This window comes from Mus pahari, chromosome 10 (genome assembly GCF_900095145.1).
Source record: "Mus pahari chromosome 10, PAHARI_EIJ_v1.1, whole genome shotgun sequence".
Classification (NCBI taxonomy): Eukaryota; Metazoa; Chordata; class Mammalia; order Rodentia; family Muridae; genus Mus; species Mus pahari.
In genome coordinates, this window is record NC_034599.1 from 16,524,420 (window position 1) to 16,535,030 (window position 10,611).

The 10,611-nt window shown below is 50.3% G+C and overlaps 1 protein-coding gene across 1 annotated transcript in view; it reads left to right on the forward strand.

The window, feature by feature from the left end:
- Positions 1–765: 765 nt before the first annotated feature.
- The window catches only part of Pde4a (phosphodiesterase 4A), a 45,219-nt gene continuing 35,373 nt past the window's right edge, over positions 766–10,611 (forward strand). The window contains exon 1 of the mRNA XM_021208142.1: positions 766–1,277. Coding sequence (XP_021063801.1) covers positions 973–1,277 — 305 coding nt within the window. The 5' untranslated portion in view covers positions 766–972. The remainder of the gene's footprint in view (positions 1,278–10,611) is intronic.

Sequence of the window (10,611 nt, forward strand, 5' to 3'; positions counted from 1 at the left end):
ACACCAACGCGCGTCCTCAGTCACAGTCAGACAACTGAGGAAGAATCGCGTGCACAACTCGCACCAGCATCCTCCCATCATAATGACAATACAGCGCCGGGGTGCGTGGGAAGGTGTGCACAGTCCTGGGCCACCAGAACAGACCCCACGGGACGCTCCTCCCTCCCGACGGGCCGTACACGTGCGCGCGCATTCTTACACCCCCCCCCCCCCGACAGCAGCAGCGGGAGCAGTCACCACGTGCGCGCACACACTTCCAGGCGTCATCAAAAACATAGACAACCTTCGGAAGGGGCCACGTGCGCTCACATCCCGCCAGGCGGTGGAGGAGCCACACGCTGTCATGGTCCTGCGTGCAATATTGCTAGCTTGCAGACACCGCGTCTTGGTGGCACGAGGACCACTCCCGGAAAAGGGGACCTGGGATAAAGGGTGACAGGGGTTCTAAAGATGAGGAAACGACAGCCCCTGACTCCGCCCTAGCCTTGATGGATGCGGCTGAGTGACACCCCGCCAACCAGTCGGATGTCTCCGTCCCGATGCCATTAACCCTTTAACTCTTCGGTCCCTGTGCGTGTTTGCTGCTCCAAAGGGCTCTTGGAGATTGGCGCGCGTTGGCGCCCCCTCCCCGGCGGGATTGGGTTGTGCGTGGGTGTGAAGGACCGCCACCCTCCTCTCCTTGGAGGAGGAGGGGGTGGCGCTCTGACAGTCGCCGGGCGGGCGGGGGGCAGGGAGGGGCGGGCCGGGGCGGGGAGTCGCGGCTGGCGCCGGGTTCCGAGAGCGCAGCGGGCTCCAAGCGCCAGGAGGACACCGGCGCCGCCGCCGTCCGCGTTCTCAGTCCTTGGGCGCCATGGCCCCACTGAGGCCAGGAGCTCCCGTGGGTCCCCAAACACCTCGGCCGTGGCGCCACTGAGCTCGGACAGGCTAGGGGACGCTTTGCCCCCGGGCGCCCCACAAGACAGAGCGGGAGCCATGGAGCCACCGGCCGCCCCCTCGGAGAGGAGCCTGTCTCTCTCTCTCCCCGGGCCCCGAGAGGGCCAGGCCACCCTGAAGCCGCCCCCCCAGCACCTGTGGCGGCAGCCGAGGACCCCGATCCGCATCCAGCAGCGCGGCTACTCGGACAGTGCCGAGCGCTCAGAGCCAGAGCGCTCGCCGCACCGGCCCATAGAGCGCGCCGACGCCGTGGACACTGGCGACCGGCCAGGCCTGCGGACTACCCGCATGTCCTGGCCCTCGTCCTTCCACGGCACCGGTACCGGCGGAGGCAGCAGTAGGCGGTGAGACTCCCCCGGCGCGCGGAGCGCACAAGCGCTCGAGGGGCGCCGCGCAACGCTGGCCAAAGGGGGCGCTGTGGGGCGGATGGGGGGTCAGCGTGACCCGCGTGGGTGGAGAGAGGGGGCGCCACTGCACCAGAAGCCCTTTAACTTATGCGAGACCCAGGGTAAAGTTGAGGGTGTGGGGGGGTAATTCATGCTGTTTTAGGGCTCTCTACAAGCTTAGCCAGTAATGGTACAGAGCAGCCGCTGGAAAGGGAGTACCTTTTGGAGAGACTTACCGAAGCTGGAGTCAATTGTGGGGTGTCCTAGGGAACATTCGATAAGGGGTGCCTGAAGAACCACGCTGGATACTTCCCATGGGGTAGCACACTAGATGCTTCTAGTGGGTTGAGAATTGGATCAGGGCAGCCCTACAGTAGCTGGTGTTAGTCCAGGCCTGTATTATGACTTGGAACAAGCCACAGCCAGGCAGTTAGGACTTCATGGCACCCCAAGGTGCCCCATGGACCTGTGCCAAGGGCATATGAGGTCCCATCAAAGAAGAATTCCCACCTTTCTGAAGTGACAGATGAAGGTGTGTAGAGTAGCTGGGATTCCTGCCATGGTAACCTCAGGGAGGGGTCTTCAGCTGTGTGTGACAGGCTTAGGCTGCCTGCACTTGGGGCTCTGCCTGACTCTGCTATGAAGACAGTGATTGTGACAGTGGCATTGTGCTTCTGGGCTTCTGTAACTGTCCCAGGGTGACTATGTTGGTGTCTGTCCCAGAGCTGTAACAGCATGGTTGTATCTGCACTCCACAGAGTGCAGTTGTGACATAGTGACAGTGATGGCTGGCTCTGCCATAGTGTCTGTGGTGGTGACAGAGTAACTGTGTCCTTGCGAGACATGGTTAATGTATCATAGTGACTGTTTGTGTCAAGGACAGTAGATATATGACAGTTTCTATGTTCCAGGGGACACCTCCTTTGTGGCAGGATATGCTCCACAGACCCAGAGCTTTGGGGCTGTGATATGTGCCAACCTTCCCTGAGACCCTGTGAGACAATGTGACTACTCTTGTGGTCAGACGAGGCTGGCCTTGAACTTGTGACAGTCCTGCTTTGGCTTCCTGAGTGCTAAGATGACAGATGCGCACCACTTTACCCAGCTCAGTCATGCTGTCACCTGTGTCTAGTGGCAGCTCTAACAGTCAGTACTCTGGTGGATAAGCCATGCATCATCTGCCCCGGGTACCCTCATTACTAATGTCTTCTTGACATAGATAGTCCCAGTGATTACAGTCACTGTAAACAGAGCTCAGGGGCTCTGCCTGTGAGTTCACCAGGCCCCGGGTTGATTGACTCCCTACATTAACTCACAATTGCCTATTGCCTGAGTCCCAAAACAGGTCCCCTTAGACTATTACTGCAGTCTACCTACATCTTTCTGGGAACCCCCCTCCCCAGTTCCTACAGCACTCTAAGGACACCCCTTCCTTTAGTACTCCTCAACCCCAACAGCTTGAGTCCCTACCAGGAAGCAAGTGTCAGGTTCCTGAGATTCCCCCCCCCCCACCCCCAGAGGGAACTAGGAGAGAGACGCTGTTAAAAAAAAAAAAAAAAAATTAAAAAAAAAAAAAAAAAAAAGCAAACCTCACATCAACAGGAAATGCCAAGCCTGAGACTTGGAGCCTCTGTGAGGGCACAGGGGGCGGAGCTCCAGAAATCAGGTCCTATTCCCTTTTAAGGCCCTGGGGACCTCCTGGCCTCCTGGTGTCTGGTGACCAGTGGCTGAGTGGTAGTAATTATAACCCGGATGCCCTTTCCTTAATGGCTCACTCCTGGGGCCTTTTCTGCTTTTCTCTACCCTTCTCCTTTACCTCTTTACCTCCCTCCTTGCCAGCAGCCTGTGAGGGATCCCTGTTGGACTGACTGGTGAGGAGATTGCAGATCAAAGAAGTAAAAAATCCCTTTCTCCTACGTTAATCTCAGACAAGTGCCTCCAAGCTTCTGGTCTGGGTTTCCCTGGTCCCTTTGCAGGAGCATCCTTTAAACCATGGCTTCCAGTTAGGCACTACCCGGCAGGGATCCACGTGAGAAGGGTTCTGCAGAGAGCGTAGTGGAGGCCTCTGGACTTAGAGGCAAACAGGATGCCACCGTGATACCCGCTGGTCCTGTAGTGAGAAATCAAAAACGGGAGTCTCAGTCTGTCCCTGAGTCAGTTCGGGTTTCAGTTTCCCTGCGGGGAGTTGTGTTGGTGGCCTGTGGAGGCCACAGCTGGGACAGTTGAGTGACTTGTGGACAATGCCACAAGCATTGGCATTGGTGCCAGTGTCCTGCACAGAAAGAGGAAGGGGACCAAGAACATACGCAGTTCAGTTTCTGCACACAGGGGGTCCCCCGCCACTCTCTATTGTGGAGCCCAGGTAACTAGCTCAAAGAGGGGTGCAGCCACCCCACTAACCCCCAGGGAAGGCACGTTTTAAATTTGAGGTGGCCCTTGCACTCAGTCCTCAGATCTGGCCCGGGTTGGGTGTTTGTATTCGAGATAGTGTTCCTGGCGCAGCCTATGGAGCTGAGTCACAGCCTCACTGTGATCTGTCAAAGACAGATGGAAGGCGAGGAAAGGCAGAGGCGAGGGGAGAGAGGGGGCACAGAGTTGGCCTCTTACCACTCATTGGACCTTTCCACTTTCTCTCCATCCAGAGGAGCGATTTCTGCTCTCTTCCCCCCAGGGACGTACATACAACCGGTCTAGTGTCTCTTTTGTGGGAGATGTCTGATTCCACTGGGGTCCTCTGCCCTTGTGGTCCTACAGGCCTGTCCCTGTGCTGGGAACTTGGCTCTGGGAGCGCCCTCTGCTGGATTGCGAGAAACCTGCAATCTTAGCTCTCATAATATTATTATTTCATGTTTATCGAATGCCTCGGGGAGTTGGGCGCCAGGCCGGCCAACCGCAAGCTGGGACAGGACCATGTCCCCTAACTCCACACTACTTAGGCCACTGTAGCAAGAACAGCCACTTGGTGGACACTCCTGGAGGAACTTGAAAGAAAAGTTGGCCCAGGGACAATTACCTCCTGATACACCACCTCTGGGGTACAGCTCAGGGCTCTGGACCTTTTTTTTTTTTTTTTTTTTTTTTTTTTTTTTTTTTTTTGAGACAGGTTCTCACTATATAGCGCTGGCTGTCTTAGAACTTGCTGTGTAGACCAAGCTGGCCTGGAACTCTCAGAAACCATAATGCCTTTGTCCTCTGGAGTTCTGGGAGTGAAGGCCTGTCCCATGTCCCCTGACTTTTGTTTTCTTTTGCTTTTTGAGACAGCATCTCTAGGACATCTTGCCTGTCCTGGAGCTGGCTAGAGTAGACCAGGCTGGGCTTGAATTTGCAGAGTTCTCCCTGCCTCCACTTCCCTGAGTGCTGGGTTACAGGATGTGTCTCCACGCCTTGTTCTTTGAATTTTAAAAAATTGTGTGTGTCTGTGGGTGGGCATATGCATGTGAGCGCAGGTGCCTACAGAGACCAGAGGCATAGTCATCTGGAACTGCAGTTACAGGAGGGTGCTGGGACTCAGTCTCCCATACTCTGTAAGCCTAGTGCCAGCTCTTAACCCATGAGCCAGCTCCCATCAACTTCTTATTCTTTCTTTTTCTTTTTCTTTTTCTTTTTCTTTTTCTTTTTCTTTTTCTTTTTCTTTTTCTTTTTCTTTTTCTTTTCTTTTCTTTTTTTTTTTTGTTTTGTTTTGTTTTGTTTTGTTTTTCGAGACAGGGTTTCTCTGTGTAGCTCTGGCTGTCCTGGAACTCACTCTGTAGACCAGGCTGGNCTCNAACTCAGAAATCNGCCTGCCTCTGCCTCCNNAGTGCTGGGATTAAAGGCGTGCGCCACCACTTCCCAGTTCCCATGAACTTCTTTACCAGAGTGAGGTGGCCAAGGTCACAGATAAATAAATAACAGGATCAAAGTGACAGGAAGATTCAGGTCTCCACTCCAGAACAGCTCTCTACTTCTCTAGATTTGAATGGTATCTTCCCTCTGCGATCTAGGAGCAAGGACAGTTTTTCTCTGAGCCTTGTTTTTAGTATATTTCATTTTATTCGGTATCAGTTTTTAATACTGTGTGTGTATGTTGTGTGTGTGTGTTGTGTATGTGTGTATGTGTGCTTCTGCACTTGTGTGCCTGTGTGTAGGTTGTGTGTGTTGTGTACACGTGTGCCTGTATGTATATTGTGTGTGTTGTATATGTTTGTATGTTGTGTGTGTTGTGTATGTGTGTATGTGTGCTTCTGCACTTGTGTGCCTGTGTGTAGGTTGTGTGTGTTGTGTACATGTGTGCCTGTATGTATATTGTGTGTGTTGTGTGAGTGTGTATGTTGTGTGTGTTGTGTGAGTGTGTGTGTGCCTGTATGTATGTTGTGTTTGTGTTATGTGTGTATGTTGTGTGTGTGCCTGTGTGTATGTTGTGTGTGTATGTGTTGTATGTGTATGTTGTGTGTGTATATGCTGTGTGTGTTGTGTCTGTGTATGTTGTGTTTGTGTGTTGTGTGTGTATGTTGTATGTGTGTTGTGTGCGTATATGTTGTGTGCGTATATGTTGTGTGCGTATATGTTGTGTGCGTATATGTTGTATGTGGTGTGTGTGTGTGTGTATATGTGTATGTGGTGTGTGGTGTGTGTGTATGGTGTGTGTGTGGTGTGTGTGTGTATGTTGTATGTGTATGTTGTATTTGTGTGTGGTGTGTGTGTGTATGTTGTGTGTGTTGTGTGTGTGTATTTTGTATGTGTATATGGTGTGTGTGTATTGTGTGTGTTGTGTGTATGTGTGTGTTATGTGTGTGTGTGTAAACTGAAATCAGCATGTGCATGGTCCTCTATTGCTCTCCCCCTTGTTTATTTTATTTATTAGTGTGTGTATGACTGAGCATGGTTGCACACACCTTTTATCCCAGTACTTGGGAAGAAGAAGCAGGTGGATCTCTGAGTTTGAGGCCAGCCTGGGCTACATAATCAGTTCCAGGCCAGCCAGGACTTCACAGTGAGGCCATGCCTCAAAAAAATTAAAACCAATAAAATAATATTATATTTTTATTGTTATTAATATTGTGTGTGGTCTGGGTGTGACTTTGGGCATAGTGCAAATTCAGGGGTTAAAAAACAGCTTTAGAAAATTGGTTCTTAGCCAGGCATGTAGTGAACGCCTTTAATTCCAGCACTTGGGAGGCAGAGGCAGGCAAATTTCTTAGTTCAAGACCAGCCTGGTCTACAAAATGAGTTCCAGGACAGCCAGGGCTACACAGAGAAACCCTGTCTCAAACACACACACACACACACACACACACACACACACACACACACAAACAAAAACAAAAAAACAGAAAATTGGTTCTTCCTTCTACCATGAGTTCTAAGCCTGAAATATGTGTAGGTGCTAGAAATCAAATACTAGGACCTCTGTAAGAGCAGCCAGTGCTCTATCTCTCCAGCCGTTTTTTTTTTTTTCGTTGTTTTGTTTTGTTGTGGTTTTTTTTTAAGATTTATTTATTTATTATATGTAAGTACACTGTAACTGTCTTCAGACACTCCAGAAGAGGGCGCCAGATCTCATTACAGATGGTTGTGAGCCACCTTGTGGTTGCTGGGATTTGAACTCAGGACCTTCAGAAGAGCAGTCGGGTGCTCTTACCTGCTGAGCCATCTCTCCAGCCCGTTTTGTTGTTTTTATTGAGATAGGGTCTTACTATATAGCTCTGGGTGCTCTGGAACTCAGTAGTAGAACAGGCTTGCCCAGAACTTGTGTGCTTTTTTCGTTGTTGTTTTGTTTTGTTTATTGAGACAGGATTTTAACCCTGGCTGTCCTGGAACTTGCTCTGTAGACCAGGCTGGCCTTGATCTCAGAGATCCGCCTGCCTCTGCCTCCTGCGTGCTGGGGGTAAAGGCGTGTGCCACCATTGCCAGGCTACTGTTCTGTTTAAGGATTTAGTTATCTGTATTTATTATGTACGGTTGTTTTGTTTGCATCTTATGTCTGTGTACCATGTGTGTGGACCACACCCAGGGACAGCAAGAAAGTGTCAGGTCCTCTGGAACTGGAGCTGTAGTCGTATTGCTGCCTGACTTGTTGAGACTCTGGCCTGTTCTAGATCATCTCTCCCACTTTTCTTTTTAACCTCTCTCATTGCTTTTCTTTAGGTTTGTTTTGTGTTGTGGGAGGTTCAGGGGCACCATGGCAAGCCTGTGGAGGTCCCTTGTGGGAGCCAGTTCTTTCCACTGTGTGTGTCCCCGGCATTTAATTCAGGCCTCAGGCCTGCAGTGCAGGCTTTTACCTGCTGAGCTTCTTGCTGGGTGGCTTCAGCCACCTCATCTGTAAGGTGCCCTTCTTTCCAGACATGCACCACCACTAAGGCTGCCTGGGTTCAGCTGATGGACTACTCGTCCAGCATTCCAGAAGCCCCAGCCCTCAGGAGGCAGGTGACAAGGGTCAGGAGTTCACAGAAATGCACTGCTACACAGCGAGTTCCAGGGCAGCCTGAGCTCCATGAGACCCTGTTTCAAAAAAGAGAAAAAAAAATGCCTTGCTGTCTGGAGTTCTCAGACAGTGGTTGAGGCAGAAATAACAAAACCATCAGATAACACAGATGACGTATGGGACAGGAAGCACAGAGGAATCCCGAGGGCAGGCAAGGTGACATTTGAGCAGAAACCTACTGAGTATGGTTGTGTCTGGTGGCAGAAGGTGCTAGCCAGACAGAGACCTGGGTAAAGGCCCTGAGGCAGAGAGAGAGGGAGTCCAAGATACGGCTTTGTGGAGAAGGGACAGAAGCGGAGTATGACAGTCACATACAATCGTAGCATTCTAGAGATTAAAGCTGGAGAATGATACAATTATTTTTTTGTTTTGTTTTGTTTTTTTGAGACAGGGTTTCTCTGTATAGCTCTGGCTGTCCTGGAACTCACTTTTTTTAATATATATATGTAAGTACACTGTAGCTGTCTTCAGACACTCCAGAAGAGGGCGTCAGATATTGTTANGGATGGTTGTGAGCCACCATGTGGTTGCTGGGATTTGAACTCAGGACCTTCGGAAGAGCAGTCGGGTGCTCTTACCCACTGAGCCATCTCACCAGCCCCTGGAACTCACTTTGTAGGGCTCGGCTCCCTTCTATATCTTTATATGAGCTTCCAACAGAAGTTTTGGTCCAGGTTAAAGGTGTGTCTTCCCGCCTCAAGATCCAAATTACAGGTGTGCCCTGCATTTCTGGATGGTGGTTCATTCCAGACATAGTCAAGTTCACAACCTAGAGTCCCTGTCGCAGGCACTGAGGACATGGTGCATCACTTAATGGTACTGGCTACTCTTAGAGGGGATCTGGACTTAGTTCCTAGCACCCACATAGTAGCTCACTACTGTTCCAGAGGATCTGGTGGCCTCTCTGGGCACTAGTCATCAACAGACATACATACACGCAAGCAAAACTCCTGTAGATATACAATAAAAATTCAGCTCTGTTCCTTCCAGGTTGGGTAACCCTGTCCAAATGACTGGTCCTTTCTGGCCCCTGGTTTCTGTATGTCTCAAATAGTCCTAGTAAGAACCCCACCACTGGCTCTCTTCTAGCCTGTGGTGCACGCCTTTAATCCCAGCACTTGGGAGGCAGAGGCAGGCAGATCTCAAGACCAGAGTTCAAGACCAACATGGTCTACAGAGCAATTTCCAGGACAGCTTGGGCTACACAGAGGAACTGTGTCTTGAAAAACAAAATCTAAACTAAACAAACAAAACCACCAAGGGCGTTCTAAACAATCCAATGTAACTGAAACTGGCACTGGAGGGACTTTAGCCAGTCCATGGAGAGGAGCAAGCTGCTTCCCGTTTGTCTGAGACTTTCCTGGGGCCTGGTGGTTGAGGCCTGGATCTTAGAGCAACTGGAGTAGGAATTCTCAAACCTGCGGTCTGTCTTCTTGCTTTTTAGGAGACTGTGGCCAAGGCTGTAGGCACTTTAGCTGTCACAAGCAAAGCAGTCATGTGCTACTGACATCTCGTGGGTAAGACAAGAGACACTGTGGTGGCTACACACAGGACAGCCTCCCAGAACAAAATCACTTAGTCCCCAGAGTCAATAGGGTCAAGGGTGGGAAGCCCCAAGTTTGCAGCAAAGTGACACCACATCTGGGGTCAGGGAAAACTGCTTCTTTCTAGGGATTTTTCTATGCAGTTAAAAAAAATTAAGTTCATTTTTATTTTTAATTTATTTTACCATACTGGGATGAAACCCAGGGCCTGAAACATGCTTGGCACATGTTCTGCCTTGGAGTGACACTCCCAGGGCAGCATCACTGTGGGAGTGGACTGCAGGACACTGTGCCACCAGATACCGTGCCACCACTGCACCGTATGACATTCTGATTGCTTCTCCAGGGCTCCATGGTTTCCATACATACCCAATACAATTCTCTCAGACCAGAAAAAAAATGAAAATTTGTATGTATGACACATGTATGTATGACACATGTATGGGAGTTTTGCCTCCATATGTGTTTTATGCCACATGTTTGCAGAGCTGGAAGAGTCCAGAATTGGGCATCAGATCCCCCTGGTACTGGAGTTACAGAGGATTGTGAGCCAGTATGTGGGTGCTGAGAATCAAGCCCAGGTCCTCCCGAAGAGCAGCCAGTGCTCTTAACTTCTTAATCAACTCTCCAGCAACCCCCTATCCTGATTTTTTTTTTTTTAAAGTTACATTCATTTACTTATTTTGGGATATGGGAGAATGAACCTTGATTTCCATGGGGAAGCTTTGGGGAGTCAGTGCTTTCCTTCCATCATATAGGCTCCAAAGATTGGCTCATATCCAATGCCTTCATCTGCTGAATATTTCCATGTCACACCCCTGACCCCCAAGACCCTCTCCACTCTTCACCTGAGGAAGACTCTCCATATATAGACCAGGCTTGCTTTAAACCCTGATTCCAAATACTTGGGTGACAGGTGCACACTAACACACCTAGCTCCAAATGCATCTATAAACAAATCTTGGCCAATAGGATGGCTCAGCAGGTAAAGGCACTTGCTATAACTATGGCGACCTGAGTTTAGTCCCAAGGCAGATGTGGTACCTCCTGTGGTAGAAGGAGAGAACAGACTCTGGAGGCTGCCCCATGACTTCCACACATGGACCTACAGACACACTAGATTAATGAATAAACATTTCAAGAATTAAAAATAAGCCGGGCGTGGTGGCACACGCCTTTAATCCTAGCACTCAGGAGGCAGAGGCAGGCGGATTTCTGAGTTTGAGACCAGCCTGGTCTACAGAGTGAGTTCCAGGACAGCCAGGGCTACACAGAGAAACCCTATCTC